Below are 18,012 nucleotides of genomic sequence, written 5' to 3'. Positions count from 1 at the left end.
TAGCATGTCGGTACATAGTGCTGTATCCCAGCTCAATTCTTTTAAACTGTTATAGAAGTAATTTATGGTTTGGCTATACCATTATTGGTTTTGCCGTTTCTCAATATGTATTTTTAGGTTGCTTTCACATTTTTCATCTTTATAAGCAATGGTGTTTTGAACCTCTTTGGATTCATCTTTATTTCTCTCAGGTAAGTATTAGAAACCAGAATTGCTAGGCTGTTGAACATGTGTATGTTATTTCTTGTCATAGTCAGATTGTACCCTCCAGGTAGATTTTTACCACATTGTTCTCCCCATCTTGCTAATGGTTATTCACCTTTTTTTTCCTTCATAGGGTTTACTAGCAGTGGGCATCAGTAAGTCTGTTCAAACACCAGATCCTACTCATCCGTAAGGACATTTTCTCTATTTTGTTTTTGTTTGTTTTAGTGGCAAGTTATTGAAGTAAAGCTACTGTATTTTAGAATCTCCTGTTTATACACCTGTAATTTTGTGTTAAAAGATTTGGTCATGTCTTCCACTGCTGTGTCAAAGTAAATTTAAGATATAATTTGAAAATGGTGTTTAAATATTCTTATGTTTTATAACATAGCATAAAGATCTTGTTCTTTTCCTATTTGATAATTAAAATCAAAGCACATATTTTGATCTTAGAGTTCTGTATTATTGGTCAAAGGGAATATGTTCTATATTTAAACTAATAGGCCACTCAATCTAAGAATCTTAGCGATAACTTCTAGTAAACCTATGTTTTATTTTAAGCCTCCTGTTTTGATTTGAAAATAGTATTCTGTCAATATTTCAAATTAATTATTTGTAAAATGAGTATGCTTTTTAGAATATATTATTTTGAATTATGTCAGATTTTTTGTTGTTGTTGCTTCTAACATGACCAGTTAAGACTTAGGAATTCCACATGTATCAGTTTTTAAACATGTTTCAGTAGTAGAATTTGATCAATCTTAAGGCCAAAAAAAATGCACTTTTATTTCTGTAAAGGAGTCTGCCTCAACACTTATATAAATGCCTTTCTTTACTTGAGGATACTACTGGTTTCTTATAAATAACATTTTTAATATCCTGGAGCTATCAGTAAGCTAGCATAGTGAACAACAGCTAGCTTTTTTTCTGCAGATTACACATCGTTTACAATATTTTACTATCTCAAGAAAAATTTTTTTCCTGATCAGTTTTATAGACCAAAAATTTAAAACAGGGCAAAATTTTAGGTTATGATGATTTCTTCTCAAGTTATTCATTAATCTACAATAAGTGCTGCCCAATAGAATTTTCTAAAAATTTGTTCAGTATGATAGTTACTAGCTACATGTGGCTGTTCAGTACTTGAAAGTGGTAGTACAATTGAAGAACTACATTTAAAATTTTATTTAGTTTTTACTAATTTAAATTTAAATAGCCTTTTGTGACTAATGAGTTATTTTGCGCAGTGCAGATCTAAAGAATTAAAATTTTCAGTAAGAACCTACAAATTCCCTGAAAACACATAAAAGTAATGATATTTAATTTAGACCTTAATTTACTTTAAATTAAATTAATATGTACATCATATTTTACTTTGGGGGGAAACTTTAGAAGACAGTAAATTTTTCTAAATCAAGCTGGTAGAACACTGTCACATCTATAAACTCTAAGAATTCCCTTTGTCAGGATTGCATTTTTGCAAGATATTAAAAATTGATTTTAATTAAGAATTCTTGTTTAAAAACAGAAACACTCGTAGAGAATTAACTGATGGTTGCCAAGTGGGAGGGATTGGGAGAATGGATGAAAAAGGTGAAGGGATTAGGAAGTACAAATTGGTAGTTATGACATAGTCAAGGGAATGTAAAGTACAGCATAGGGAATATAGTCAATATTGTAATAACTGTATAACATCAGGTGGTTACTAGACTAATTGGGGAACGGAGTACTTCGTAAATTATGTAAATGTTTAACCGCTGTACTGTACACCTAAAACTAATACAAAATAATATTCAGTGTCAGCTAATTGAAAATAAATGAAAAAAGAAAAAAAAATTCTTGCTTAAATTTTCATGTGCCAGAGGGTACCATAAAGTTTATGTTAATTTTCCAGTAAATATTTTTAATACTGAGTGATTCTTTTCCTCTTACAGTGTATCATATTTTTGAACTTCTTAATACTCAGTATTTTATTGGTGCATACAGTAGTACAAAATAGTACACATAATGACCAAAGATGCTTGAAAATAATTGAGATTTAAAAAAAAATTTTGTCATAAAAACATCCAGGAAACTGAACCTGTTAGTCCTAATAATAGTAATCAGTTGCTATGTGTTAAACTAATCAGAACCAGCAACAAATATCCCGCATCAAATTATAGGTAATATAAATCACTGATTGGCTATATAGGAAGACCAAAATAATTCAATTAGGAGCTACATTACAAGGAAATTTAAATGTTATCCTGTTCGTTAAACATCTGAATGCACTTTTAAAAAGATTAATTTTAAAAGTATTTGTGGTACATAATTGTAAAGTATCAGTACTAAATCAAAACAGATTGTATGGAAAAGGAATTAGAAAATACCTGGATTAAATCATATTCACTCTTTATTTTCAAAGATCTTGTAGTTTTTTCTACTTTATTCATTGATTTTCAGATTAGATTTTAGTTTGGCACTTACACTTAAATATAAAATGATAATATCTTAATCTTGTAAGAAATTTTTTTGTATGTTTTTCATTGACCCAGGAAACATATTTTGAAAAGAAATCATTTGTATGTATTATAAATTATCATTTTTATATTTTAGGTATGGATTTTCAAATATGCGCTATATTGCTTCACTAATTAGTGGTGTTGGTATTTTCATGATGGGTGCAGGATTATCTTGGTACCATGGAATCATGGGATTGCTTAATCCTCAACCAATGGAATCCCTTCTCTGGGTAATTATTTTCCTCCTTAGTTTTGAAATAATATAGAATAGTGTTTAAGTACAGTAAAATGCCTTTGTAATATTGATATTAAAGAATGAGGCTAACATATACCTTCTTCATTGTGTCATATAGGATTACATATCTATAGTTGTGTTTTTTAGAATATGACTGAACATGACCTCTAAATCCATACAATTCAATGATGTTGAACATGAATATCTATATAGGTACAATTAGTAAGCACTCTGTCTCCTTGGTTAAAATATTGGGCAGTTTCATTAATTTCTGTAATTTCTGTTAAACAAGAATAATCTATCAGTAATTAAAATATCCCATGGCATGCGATAGTCATAGTTTGGATTTCTATTTAAAGTTGAAGCTTCTCTTTTTCCTCCTCCTGTTAGGAAGCTTACACTGGAGGAATGGAAGGGTTGGAGCATGGTCACTTTATTTTCCCACCCAAGGCTTCTACTCTCTTCTCCTACTCCCTAGATTGCTTTGGCATCATCGAAGGTAGGGAGGGATAAGTGACAAGAAAGTACTTCTTTACTAGCATCAAGGTCATTTTGCACTGGTTTCCTCTGTCCTTTGTAGAGATTTAAAGCTGTTTTCTCCTTACCCCCAACCCCTCCCTTAATGGGCACTTCTTGAAGATTACTCTTCTTGGCTACTCTGACTTTAGTTTCCTTGACAAGCACAAATTGCTCATGTAGCGCTCTCTGTTAGTTTCTGCATCTCGTGGTGTAATCCCAGACTTTTTCTGCTGAGGTTGCTTTGCATTTGGCAAGAAGCCTCTTGGGTAGACCCCTACTCAGAATTCCATGTCAGGCCCTACGTGTTCTGAGTGCAGTTTTTAACCCCCCTAAACCTGGTCATCTACTCTGCTGACATAGCAAATATCAGTTAGTAGACTTGCCTATAAATTTATTTTTCAGGTGTATGTTAGACATAGTTCACTGCAATCTCAACAGCTTTCTCCAAAGTAGTCTTCACTTTTGGCCTCCTTAACCTCATCTCTGCTTACATGAGCTAGTGGGTATGGAGCTAGGAGTTGTAAAACCAGGTCTGGTTCACCTTCTGTGCAAGGTGGTATAGCACTTCATTTTGGAATGTGGAAATACTTGTAACCTACTTTGTTCTCAACTGGAAGGAATCTCATTTTAACATCTTTGTTACACCTATACACCTAAAAAATAACAAGCCTATTAAATTAGTATTTTTCTACAATTTTTATTAACTAATTTCTTATAATCATATAATTAAAAATGTGGTTTGGCCACTTTATAGATAATCTCATTGTCTCAGCATTCATCTAATTTGTACAATATTACTTTATAGAGGCAAAGAAGTCAATGGCTCTGGAAATAAAGATTGATTATTAGTTAAATTTTCAATTGTGTATACGTTTTAAAGCTTTCAGAAGCTCTTGTATCTTTTAGTAACTAAATGGGGCTCCATCAGACTCCAATTCTGTTAATAAATCTGGCTTGGACGCACTATAGACCAATTTATATTTATTAGGTATTATCTTGGAATCTTGGCTCATATACGCTGTCTCCCTTTATTGGGTGATAAATGTGTTTTAAATCATTTCTGGAAGGAGATAGATAATTAAAAAGAATTATTGGGAAGTTTAGTTACTGTGTTTCAGATTGGCAGCATGATTCATTAGAAAGAGCCTAAAATTGAAACTGGAAAGCCTGTATTCTAGTTCTTAACTGTGTGGTATCATTTCTGTGTACTCAAGCAAATCACATAGCCTTCGAAAATCTCAGTTTCCTCAACAGAATTACAAGAGTATTGTACTTAAGTTCGAAATTTTCAAACCTCTATTTTAGGGAAGCCTAGGGGTCTAAAAAGGTAATGTTGAAAATTCTACAGATGTTTGGTTTGAATTTCATTTAAAAATTTTTTAAATTTGTGTTGCTAGGTTAACTCTTTCTTTGTACCTTGAATTAAAGTTGCTCTTGATATCTTCATTTAATTCAAGAGTCTCCTGGGACTGAAAGAAAAATGGTGTTTTAAAAAATTGATTACTGTTTATAGCTACTTGTCTTTTCAAATCAGGATTCAGAAAAGATTCTCTTGGTACTGGGCATCCAGACAAGTTCAAAAGTTGCTTGGATATGGGTATGGAACTTACTGAATCTGATATCCATAACCCTAGATTTCAAATCTTTGTGTTCATTTTGAACTTTAAAAAAATGTTTATACTGTCTATGGCCATGTTACCCTAAACAAGCCCGATCCCCTCTGATCTTAGAAACTAAGCAGGGGCCTGGTTAGTACTTGGATGGGAGACCACCTACAAAGACCAGGTGCTCTAGGCGCAAAAATTAAGGGATTGTAAACTGACAAGGTGCTTGCAGTCTGTGAGGTCACCCAAGGGTAGCCTCACCTAAAAAATAAAAAAAAAATTTTTTTAAAGTGTATACTAATTAAGTAATTTTTGCATCTTTTATATCATGAATTTAGCTTAAGTCATAGTATTACATTCTATAGACTATATAGATAATGTATAAATTATATATCTTATATATATGTCTTCTAAGTATTAAAAAATGAGATGACCGTCAGATTTTTAAGCTGCTCTTTCCTTTTCTGAAAATACCATCTATCTCATTTTTCCTCATTTGAGCTGTTTCCCATCAAAACCTTTATCTGGCTTAGATTCAAATTTATGTTTTCCATTTTAAACATTACAGACTTTATGCATGAACATTTGTGATTCTTTAGTGAAATATTAACTTATACTTTATTTTAATATTTATTTTCTAGGCATATTGTATTTTAGCAGGATCATTGGTATCTGAAGGAGGTACGTACTGTCATAGTATTTATTCTTAATTTGGTAATATATATTCAGCAGTCCATTATTATAGATTACTAAGTTCCATCAATTAAAGAGAACTGTGGAAATTGGAATCTTAGCTTTGTCTACATATGGGAGTAAATTCTTTATACAGTATACTGTAGTTCTTGTAATGGATGAGGGCAAGGGAAAATCTATTTTTTGTTTGTTTGTTTTTGAGTACTGTATTATAAATCTTAGAACATTTAAAATGGAATATAAAAACACAACTTATATACTGAGTTTTTAAAAATCAGCTTTAAGTAATGTTCATCAGAGAAGGCTATCTGTTTTTGCAATACAGATATTTCTAAGTTTTTGCAAGGTTCAGCTATAACAGTATTATAACAGAAGTGCTATCATGTATGAAATTGCCTAATTCACTGCTTTACTCATGGTATGTTTCTTCTGAAACATTGTCATTTTCTATGCATAGTGTTTTCCTTCATCTTTGACAGTCTGACCACCTCCCTCAAATAATTGGGAGGATCAAAAGTTCTTGTGCTACCTGTGGTACCTGCCAAATAGTAGCTGTCCAATAAGTTAAGGCTCTTGTTATAATGGTATTTAAATTATGGTTTAGAATTATTATGAGGTTCATTATATTATGATGGCTAATTGGGATCTTGATAATGACTAATTAATACAGAATTTTTCCTTATTGCCAAACCTGGCATTAAAGTATTGTGCATATGTATTTATTTTTCGAGGTGCCATCTTTACAGTTCAGAGGCATGAAGTTTCTCACTAATATGAATGCTTTTCTTTCAGCAACACTTCTTGTTGCTGTAAATGAACTTCGTAGGAGTGCTCGGGCTAAAGGAATATCATTTTACAAGTATGGTATGTATTTTAGAAACCAGTTATATTATTTCATCTCCTTTATTTGCTTAAAATTGCCTAGTGCTGTTGCGTTTTTCCTTATAGATATGTACAAAATATATCTCAATGTCTTCCCTATGTGTAACCCTTACATCTATATCAGCTCTTTAAAAAAGAGAAATATAGGAACTAAACTGAAGGACCTTGGACTTAAAGAGGATTTTATGAATTTGACCTCAAAAGCAAGGAAAGTAAAAGCTAAAATAAATGAATGGGACTACATCAAACTAAAAATCTTCTGCTCAGCAAAAGAAACTGTCAACAGGGTAAAGAGACAACCATCCGAATGGGAAAATATATTTGTAAGCAATGCCTCTAATAAGGGCCTAATATCCAGAATATACAAAGAACTTATATAACTCAATAACAACAAAAAAACAAACGATCCAGTCAAAAAATGGGCAGAGGACCTGAACAGACACTTCTCCCAAGAAGATATACAAATGGCCAACAAATATGAAAAGATGCTCAACATTGCTAGCTATTAGGGAAATGCAAATCAAAACCACAATGAGATACCATCTCACAACTGTTAGAATAGCTATAATCAACAGGACAAGTAATAACAAATGTTGGAGAGGATGCGGAGAAAAAGGAACCCTTATACACAGCTAGTGGGACTACAAATTAGTACAACCACTATGGTAAACAGTATGGAGATTCCTCAGAAAACTAAGACTTGATCTACCATGTGATCCAGCAATCCCTCTACTGGGTATTTACCCCAAAGACTTGAAAACCCATATCCAAAAAGATATTTGCACACCAATGTTCATAGAAGCATTGTTCACAGTGACCAGGGCATGGAAGCAACCAAAGTGTCCTACTATAGATGATTGGCTAAAGAAACTGTGGTGCATATATACAATGAGATATTACTTCTCCATAAGAAGAGATGAAATACTGCCATTTGTGACAACGGGGATGGACCTTGAGATAATACTGTTAAGCGAAATAAGCCAGACAGAAAAAGTTGAAAATCAGATGATATCAGTTATATGTGGGATATAAACCTAAAAGCAACAAATGAGCAGGACAAACAAATAGACAAATGGACTATAGGCTAGTGGTTACCAGAGGGCTATAGACTAGTGATTACTAGTAGGATGAGGGAGGAGTGGAGAGGTAGACTGGGTAAAGGAGATCAAATATAGGGTTTAGGAGGAGGGCGAAGTAGGTAAAGAAGATCAAATATGGTGGCTGAAGGAAACTGGACTTTGGGTGATAAACACAATAGAATATACAGATGTTAAATGATAGTGTACACCTGAAAACTGTATAATTGTATTAATCAATGTTACCCCAATAAACAGTTAAATAAAAAATAAGTTTTGGAAAGGATGCGGAAAAAAGGAAACATATACTCTTGGTGGGTGGGAATGTAAATTAGTGCAGCCACTATGAAAAACAGCATGGAGATTCCTCAGAAAATTAAAAATAGAACTACTAGATAGCCCAGCAATTCCATTTCTGAATATTTATCCAAAAGATATTAAAACACTAATTTGAAAAGACACATGGACCCCTTTGTTCATTGCAGCATTATTTACAATAGCTACAATATGAAAGCAACCTAGGTGTCCATCGATAGACGAATACATGAAGTGGGCCTTAAGGATGAAATATTGTGATTTGCATGGATCTCGGATGAGCCTTGAGGGTAATGTGTTAAGTGAAGTAAGTCTGAGGGAAAAAGAAAACAATCTTATGATTTCACTCCTATGTGGAATATAAAACAACAGAAAGAAAGGAATAAATAAGTAATACAGGAAACAGATTGGTGGTTACCAGAGGGGAAGTGGGATGAGGAATCAAATGTATGGTGACAGATGAAAACTAGACTCCTGGTGGTGAGCATGCTATAGTGTATACAGATATTGAATTTGTTGTACACATGATACTTGTTATTAAGCAGTGTTACCTCAATAATAAAAATAAAGACCTTAAAATATAAATGTAATTTGAACACGAATAATTCATATTTGGATGATTTAAGTAAACTACAGTATTTCTATATAAGTTTACATAACTCGAGGAAGAAATTTGCACATTTAAGCGAAGAAATTAATATTTGCATTGAGCAGGGTTTTAAAAATCAGGATCTTGTACATTTTTTATCTTAATTTATACCTTAATTTTAAATGGATACTTATTAAAATGTTACCTTAGAGTAGCAAGATTTCAGAAAGTTTTTCTTATCTCTCCCCCAATGATTAAGTAATGGAAAGTCGTGATCCTAGTACAAATGTTATATTATTGGAAGATACTGCGGCAGTCTTGGGAGTGATAATAGCAGCCACTTGTATGGGCCTTACTTCTATAACAGGTAAATATTTCTTAAATTACATATGATTTATTTGTACTAATATGTGGGAATTTTCTTTTATATCACCGAATAATTTTAAATCAGTAGAATGTTAGATGCTAATTTTATACTAATCTAACTTATTAACTTATTTGTATGAGACATTTGGTCAGTAAAAGTGTTCAGATTGCTCTGAGTTAGTAATTTCTCTTAGTTAGAAATAAATGCTGGTAATAGAGTATTTCTGTAATGCTCTAAACTGTTCAAGTTGTGACATAAAATACACAGTCATTCTGAACTTTAACGTCTTTACCTATAGAAGTATTGCTATTTGTCTTGGTGATCTCACAGGTTTACTAACAATATATGAATGAGAACTTTAATACTCTAAAGTTCTAAATACATATGATGGCTCTTGTTCATTTGTTTTTTCCATTATTAGTGCCAATAATAAGTGCTGTTGCTTTCCTATGTCTTAAGTTGGTTCCATCCTCATTGTGGTAGCTAGTTAAGTGTTTTAAAGTCCAGTACAGTACAGGTGAATGAGAAGACAGAAAAATCATTTTATTTTTATTTTCTAAAACAAAAGAAACATCTAGTGTGTGAAGACTCAAATTTCTGAGGTTTGAATTCTCTTAGAATGGAATTTCTTCCTCTGTTACCCATTTGTTCTTGTGTATTTAAAATAATTTTAGGTGATGAGCTCTCACAGTTCTTCATTGTTTCTTAAAATAGTCTGAAATATGAATAGGTCTTCCTTATTTTGAAATATACATTTTAAGACAAAATCAGCATTCTCCAATGTTCACTGTGATTCAGAGTATTTCTAAAAGTTTTTATTGTTTTTCTGGTCGGCTTTATCATTTAGGTATTTTTTGGACCTAAATTTTTTCTTAACAAAATTTTAGGCTTAAGGAAAGTGACTTGATAAATAAGTCAACTTTTAGTCGATTATTTTCTTTTATATAATGTGTTAGCTAGTCAAGCTTTTAAAATTTTTATGTTTTAAGAATGAAATCTTATTTAAAGTAGTTAATTTATTTAAATTAAATTATATGCCAAGAAATGTTTTCCAGCTATCATTCCTGGATTTTTATGGGATTATTTATACATATATATTTTGAAATAAAAATAATGAAATTTGTATTTCTAAAGAGCAATATTTGATTTTGAACTCTATAATTACATACCTAGTGGTTTATGTTTTACAAGTAGATTATTTGTAAGACTTCAGTACAGATAAATCAGTTTACTTTTTAGTGTTATATTTTGACTAAATGTTAAGCTAGTATGTAAATTGAGATTTTTTAATAAAATGTTTTATTATGCATTAAGAGTTAAATTTAATATTGCCATTTTATTTTTGGAATAAAAAGACTTTAATAAGAGCCTTGTACATACAATTTATTATAAAGATTTAAAATGTAATATTTATTCATGTCTTACATAAATTAATCTATACCTTCATAGATAGTAAATCAGCTCTTCTCATTGGTTGTGGGAGAGATTAAGCCCTTACAATCAAAGGCAATGTTTAGAATCAGAATCACTTAGAGGTTGGGAAGATATGGAATGCTAAAACCCCCCCACTCCCCACCCCCCACCCCTCCAGAGTTTTTGATTCACATGGTCTAGGGCGAGGTCTGAGAATTTGTATTTCTATTAAGCTCAAGTGATGCCGATGCTGCCAATCAAGGGACCACACTTTGAGAATGCAAATGAATGAACTCTTTTCTTAAAATCTAGAATGGTATTAGCTATGTATCACTTTTGGTTGAATGAGGTAAAAGTAATCCGTATAATTTTTGTATGGCTTAATTCTCTCATATAATTTTTTGTATGGCTTAATTCTCTCACAGGACTTTGCTAAGAATAAGACACAAAAGTGATTATTTCTTTCAGCTTTTGATCTCACAATTATTATGTCAATCTGGGATAGGAAAAGTGCTACTGATATTGCTAAAGGAAATGAATTCTTTATTAAATTATTAATACATATATGAATTATCTAATCTGGAACTGCTCTGAACCCTCACCCTTCCTTACCCATGTAATGACCAGATACAAGAAACAGATCTTAAATAATTAAACCCCATAATAGTTGTATGTAATATGAAGCAAGTTGTTTCATCTCCATTCTGTAGTATGGTGGTGACACTACTAAGAGAATGTCATTAAAGGAATTAGAGTGAATTTCAAGTCCTTTGATTTATTAATACTGGTTATTCGCTCACTAATATTTATTGAACTAGTAAAACATGCTAATTTATTGACTTCTTATGTGCTTTATTTAGGCAATCCACTGTATGACAGCCTGGGTTCTTTGGGTGTGGGAACCTTATTAGGTGTGGTCTCAGCATTCCTCATCTACACTAATACAGAAGCACTCTTAGGGCGATCCATCCAGCCAGAACAAGTACAACGGCTTACTGAACTCCTGGAAAATGACCCATCAGTAAGGTCAGCTTATTGCAGTGATGTTGTTAAGGTTTGCAAAATCATTAAGAAATAGAAATGGTTTATAAATACTTCCAGAAGAGGTTTTGGAGCTTTAGCCTTCAGAATTTTTTAATCTTAATTTTCACAATTGCAACCTTGCAGGAAAGCAAGGTTGCAAACTTAAGGAAACTCCTTAAGTTTCCTTTTAAATTTTGTATATCTTTAATTTTAAGATTAAGGAACAGTAGATGATGTAATGGGAACAGAAGTTTGCAAAGTAGTTGCCTCCTTAATGTAGCACCACTTAGGTGGAACTTTCATGTTTGTATTTGCCATATATTTGTATTGTAATCACACATTGAATATATTAACTTTAAGATTTTTACTCATGGGGAATTGATTACTAAATTTTTATCTTTTAAATTTTATCTTTTAAATTACATAAGGAGTCATGATAGAAGCCACCTATACCAGTTTTCTATCGGCAGTTAGTTACATATAAGAACATAAAGAAAAAGTATATTAGAATATTTTTAGTAGCTGCTATTCAGGTATTAGCCACGTAATCAAATTTATTAATATTACACGAAGACTGAGGTAGATATGCTTTTTTTTTTTTAATGAATAAATTGTATAGCCTCTTGCCAGTATAAACTAGTTTTATTTCAGCTTGGACATATATAACTTTATAAATCATTAATTCTTATTTTCACCCTAGATGATAAATATGCTTCTTTATTTATATGGATAATTTTAGACTCATTATTTAGTAAGTTGTTCAAGATCACTAAAACTTAGGGTCCAATGTTTTAAGAGTACTTGGAGTACTGTTTAAGGCTTGTTTTTTCCTGGTAGCTCTTCATGTCCCCTGAATTCAGAGTGTTTTCTTATTCTCTTAGATATCCTGTAAAGAAAAGATGTTATAGTGATTACCATAGAAAGAAAGTAATTTTTCAACAGTTTTTTGGGGAAGATTGATTCTGGAAGGTTAGAGCAGAAGGGATGAAAAGCAGTTATGCCTGAGCATCTGCTTCTCTTTCTGGGAGGCAAAATGGTATAATAGAAAGACCACTCACTGGGTTTTACTATCTCAAGATCTGGGGGTGAGTCCTGGCTCTGCTGTTGAATTACCTTGGGCAAGTCACTTATGCCCCATTGGGACAGTTTTGTCATTTGTAAATATGCCATCTTACCTACTTTGTGAAAACCATTCAAGAAATGCCTTCCATTTAATTGGTGCCATGTTAAGCTATTTATATGTGTATTGTCTCATTACTCCCCATATCAATCCCATTATGTAGTTATTAACTTTATTCTAATAAAGTACTTCACAGAGTTGTATGAAAACTTTAAAAGAAGCTATTGAAAAAAGGAAAAAAGGTTTATGAGATAAAATGACTACATTGTAGAAAAGCAATTTAGAGCTGTTTTTTTAAATCTACCATCTTTATAATTCATATGTGTTCAAATTACCATAAAATAATAGTTAGTTTACCTCTTTGAATGGCATTATGTAAAAACACCCCAATGGAGATTTGTTTGGAAAATGTTAGGTGGCATTTAATGGTATACACTCTGAAAGCTGTCTTAGTCCATTTTCATCACTGGTGGAAAAAACAGTTCTAGACTTTGTGCCACTAAAGTATTTGTGCATGTATGTGTGTATATAAATTTGTAAGCATTGTTATTGATTGCAGGGCAATTCACGATGTTAAAGCCACAGATTTGGGATTAGGTAAAGTAAGATTTAAGGCAGAAGTAGATTTTGATGGACGAGTTGTTACAAGATCGTATTTGGAAAAACAAGATTTTGACCAAATGCTGCAAGTAAGTTCATGTATTTATTGTCTTCTTATAAAGCCGATGGTTAAAAATTACTTTTTAAATAAATAAAACCTTTATTTTATAGCTCATAAAGTCACTTCAGCTTTCAACTTGTTAGGGTTCCAAAATTTGACAAAGACCATTTTATTTACTGTAGAGTGGGATGGAGGAGACAAGAGAAGCATAAACTTATTAAAGCGCTTGTTATATGCTGGACATTTTATATGTGTTATCTAACTTTTACTCTAAACAACCCTGTGAGTTAAAAATATAATATTTTCATTTTTATGTGTAGGCACATTGAGAGAAAGATTAAATAACTTGCCTAAAATGGCAGGGCCATAATATGGAATCACATACGAAATTAGATCTCTGTGCCTCCAGAATCTCTGCTTTTTTATTAAGAATAGTGTAAAGGAGAATTTATAGAAAATAATATATTGACCAGTGCAGAAGTTACCACTTGAGTTTGTTAAAGCTTAACATTTTACTGTACTGTATTTGCTTAAGATCTTAAAAGAAGAAATTATTACAAAAACAGTTGAAACCCTTGTTTTCTCATTTTAGATTCCATTTTCTTTCCTCTACCCTTAAAACTAACAATTATCCTGAATTTAGTATTTGTTATTTCTATTTATGTTTTTATACTTTTCAATATATTTTTCTTAGCATAATATACAATAACATTTTAGATGTCTAAAGATTGATATAAATGGTATCATACTATATGATTGCCTCTATAATTTCCTTAACAGCATGTTTTTGAAATTCTTTCATGTTAGTATATATACTTTTAGTTAACTTACTTTAATTTTATATTCCATCTCATGAATATGTAATTTATCCAGTCTTTAGTTGGTGGACATTTATATTGTTTTCATTGTTAAACTATTTTAAACATACCACAGTGGAATTCTCATACATGTTTCCTTGTTTGCATGTGCAAAAATTTCTTTGGGAAAATATATAGCTAGATTGAAAATGGTGAAACATTAGGTGAACATGTCTTCATCTTCTCCAGATATTGGCAAATTTTCTTCCAAAGTGGGTTAATTTAACTTCTACCACTAGCATATCAAAATTCTATTCTCATTCTTACTAGACTCTATTGACAGAGTTTTAAAATTTTTGTCATTGTGATAGGTGTTTTAATTTATATTTCCCTGATAGTTGTGAGGTTAATAAATATTGAAATTTATTAACTTGGGATGTCCTCTACTTGCTTCTTTGTGAATTTCTATTATTCTCACAGGTTTGTAAATGTTTTATTTTTTAATAATGCTAGATACTAATCTTTCCTCAATTATGTATATTCAAATATCTTTTTCTGATTTGTGATTTACCATTTTATTTCTTCTGTACGAAGATTTAATGTAGTTTTTTTATGTTAACATCAAATTTATTGTCTTTTTCTCTGTGTGTTTTATTAACTTGCTTAAGAAATCCTTATCCTGTCATCATAAATTCCCAGAAATTATATTATTGTTGTTTTTTACCCTTCTGTTTTTAATCCACTTAGAATTGTTTATTTCATTTAATGGTTTGAAGTACTTATTTATATTTTTTTCTCATAGAAAAATAATTGCCTGACACTGTTTATCGAATAGTCTATTTTTTCCCCATTAATTTGTAATGCTACTTTAGTGTAGCATTGTATTCAATGAAGTTTTCCTTGAAGTTTTTTGGAAATCAACGATTCATTGCCTGTGGCTTGAAAGGTTTTCATTTTTCATTAAAATTAATGGTGTTATAATTTTTAAAGAAATTATCAACTTACTATGATTTTTAAAAATTTTATTTTGTTTTCTGCTCTTATTTTCTTTATAGGAAATTCAAGAAGTGAAAACTTCTGAAGAACTAGAGACCTTTATGCTTAAACATGGAGAAAATATTATTGATACTTTAGGAGCTGAAGTAGATAGACTTGAGAAGGAACTGAAAGTAAGATATATTTATTATAATAATGTCTATTTTTCGAGTACTTACTCTGTCAGACACTATGGTAATTACATCACATGTATACTTCTCAGGAACCCCATGATGTCTCTCTCTTTTTTTTTTTAACATTTTATTTGTTTGTTTGTTTGTTTGTTTAACATTTTACTCATGATATATCTTATCAGAAGCTATGGGTGGGAAAATGAGCATGTTAGAGAAGTTGGATAATTTATTCAAGGAAGTAAGGGAATTGGGATTTGAACCTAAGTTGCTGAATTCTAAATTCTGTAGTTTTAGGCCCTGCTTGCTTATTACCTTCTAAAATAGTCAAAAAAAATTTTTTTTAATTTTTAAATAAGCATTTAGGAAGTTTCTAAAGGTAAAAGGGAAACTCTAGACTTTTCAAAAGTTGGAAAAAATAGCATTTTTTTACACATACACATACATCTTGCTTTTAGTCCTTCTGATATTATTTTATATTTTGTTTGTTTCTGTTCAGTTGGAGATCATTACAGTCTATTGGTTATTTTACTGAAATACAATTTGATCAGACTGCCCTTAAAAATGTCTCAGTGCTCTCAAATTGTCATTTATTGACATTCGAGTTCTGTTTGTCTGCAGCGAATAAAACTTATAAATGATCATTAACATATATAGCTTGTTGAGGGCAGTGCATTTTCTTTAGTTCATGTTGACCATTCTTTAGTTTTGCTAAAAATTGAAGGGAAGCAAACAAAAAAATTGAGGGAAAACATTTCTACCACTTTTTTACTATCTTTTTGAATTTAGATATCTGATAAGATTAATAGACTTGCTTCAAATAACATGATTTTGTTCATGTCAGTATAGTCCACAAGCTTTATTGGGCATTATTTTTGAAGTTTGTAGATGAGCAATTTCAATTTTTTGGTCTTAGGACTCTTTATACTCAAAAATTATTGAAAGAGTATTTATTTTGATTTTTATGTATTGATATTTACCAAATTATAAATTAAAATTGAGAAAATAAAAATATGTATTTTAAAACATAATAAACCTAGTACATGTTAGTATAAATAACATTTTAACAAAAAAAATTTCCAAAATGAAAAAAATAGAAAAGTGGTATTGTTTTGTATTTTTGCAAAAATCTAAGCCAGATTCCCTGTCTGCTTCTGCATTTAGTCTGTTGCCATATATTGTTTTGGTTGAAGAATGTGAAGAGCTTTTATAAGTATTCTTAGAGCCTTTTCAGATAATTTGATATTCTTTTTGATATTATACCAAAACCTGACAACTGATAGCCTCTTGAAATTATATCAAGGAACTTTTTATATACCATTTGTGTAGTTAGGGGGCATAGTCCACAAGACCACCCTCATTTCTAATAAAGTTCGAGGAGTTCCTAAGAGGAACTTCATGTTAAAAAATTCATTAGGATTCACAGAACTCACTGAATACTGTTAAAGTCGCAGTTATAGCTGTTAAACTCACAGTTACGGTTTATTACAATGAAAAGATACTTATTAAAACTAGCCAAGAGAAGAAGTATGTAGGTCAGAGTTCAAAACGCTGAGCTTTAGGTATCCTCACTCCATGGAGTCCTGGACAGTGTTTCTTTCCTGGTAACAGTGTATGACAGTTCGCATGGAGTATTGCCAATCAGGGAAGCTCAACTAAGCCTTGGTGTCTAGAAATTTCTATTGGGATGTATAACTTGATTGCCTGAGATGACCTTTCATCTACAGTCCTTTTTGGAGGTAGAGCAAATACTGTTTGTCCAAAAATAAATGAAAACATAATTATCCAGCAGGATATTCCAAGGCCCTAGAGAACTCCTCCCAGTAGACAAGGGCAAAGGCCAGATCTCTCTTTGGGTATGATTAATTCTCTATACTATTACATTAAAATCTGTTGCTTTATCTTTGTTCTCTGAATAGATCTTTTACCCATGCATGATTCTGTAACATTGTGAATTGGTCATTTGGAAGATAATTGATTGACTGAATTTATTTAAATCTTTCAAGTTAACATTTCTAACTACAAGCTGTCAGGCTCATAATGGTAGATATGAGTTTTCCGACATTCCAATCTTCACTTGAAAGCTTGCGTTTTATCATTAGTAACAAATACTTTATTTTCTTTGAAATAATGGACTCGTTCTGTTCATTTTTTAGCAGATGCCTGCCAAATATCCAAATTTGAATCACCATAGTTTCTTATTCTTTTAAGTAAAAATGGTATTTAAATTTTAAAAAAGCATCTGATTGAGCTTAGACCTCAAGCAATCACAGAAGTGTTTTTTTCTTTCGACAGCATTAGACTTCAGTATGAAGCAGAAGGGCTTTATACATCCCATTTTTGTCACAGAGTATTTTTAAAAGTGTACTCGAGGATTCAGATTTAATAAGCCAGTACTTTTTACTATTTTATGAAGGACATTTTAAAGTGAAATTTATTTATTTTTTTAAACCGTGAGTGTCTGGCAGTAGAGGAACAGAATAACTACCAGTATATTTTGGTGTCATTTTCCTTGAATTTTGCAAAGGTGCCAGCAGTTTTATCCACCATTGCTTTTATGCCATCAGAGGAAATATCAGCATAGTAAAAAAGGCAAATAACATCTTAGTGTTATTATGAAAATAATTTTGACCTTGGAGTCCTCCTGAAAAGGTCTCAGGACCTGGTGATTCTTGAAGCAGACTTTGAGACCCACTGTTCCAAATAAAAGGTGAGGTGATTATTTTTGTGCAGGGTAACATGAGAATGAATAAACTTTGCTTTTCCATTCTATTTCTCTAATTTCCCTAGCAAGAAAAATAATGGAATTTTAAACTATAAATTTTAGCTTTATTCTCGAATAGAAAT

At 31.3% G+C, this 18,012-nt stretch overlaps 1 protein-coding gene across 2 annotated transcripts in view; it reads left to right on the top strand.

The window, feature by feature from the left end:
- The window catches only part of SLC30A9 (solute carrier family 30 member 9), a 73,382-nt gene that overhangs the window by 48,976 nt on the left and 6,394 nt on the right, over positions 1-18,012 (top strand). For both annotated transcript variants that reach the window (XM_016160747.2, XM_016160746.2), the window contains 8 exons: positions 338-393; positions 2,800-2,935; positions 5,705-5,744; positions 6,549-6,620; positions 8,878-8,985; positions 11,259-11,424; positions 13,101-13,230; positions 15,055-15,168. In XM_016160747.2, the coding sequence (XP_016016233.2) occupies positions 338-393; positions 2,800-2,935; positions 5,705-5,744; positions 6,549-6,620; positions 8,878-8,985; positions 11,259-11,424; positions 13,101-13,230; positions 15,055-15,168 (822 nt within the window). The remainder of the gene's footprint in view (positions 1-337; positions 394-2,799; positions 2,936-5,704; positions 5,745-6,548; positions 6,621-8,877; positions 8,986-11,258; positions 11,425-13,100; positions 13,231-15,054; positions 15,169-18,012) is intronic.

This window comes from Rousettus aegyptiacus, unplaced genomic scaffold, assembly GCF_014176215.1.
Source record: "Rousettus aegyptiacus isolate mRouAeg1 unplaced genomic scaffold, mRouAeg1.p scaffold_m13_p_10, whole genome shotgun sequence".
Taxonomy (NCBI): Eukaryota; Metazoa; Chordata; class Mammalia; order Chiroptera; family Pteropodidae; genus Rousettus; species Rousettus aegyptiacus.
The sequence above is the reverse complement of the archived record's forward strand: the minus strand, read 5'-3'. Positions and strand labels throughout refer to the sequence as shown.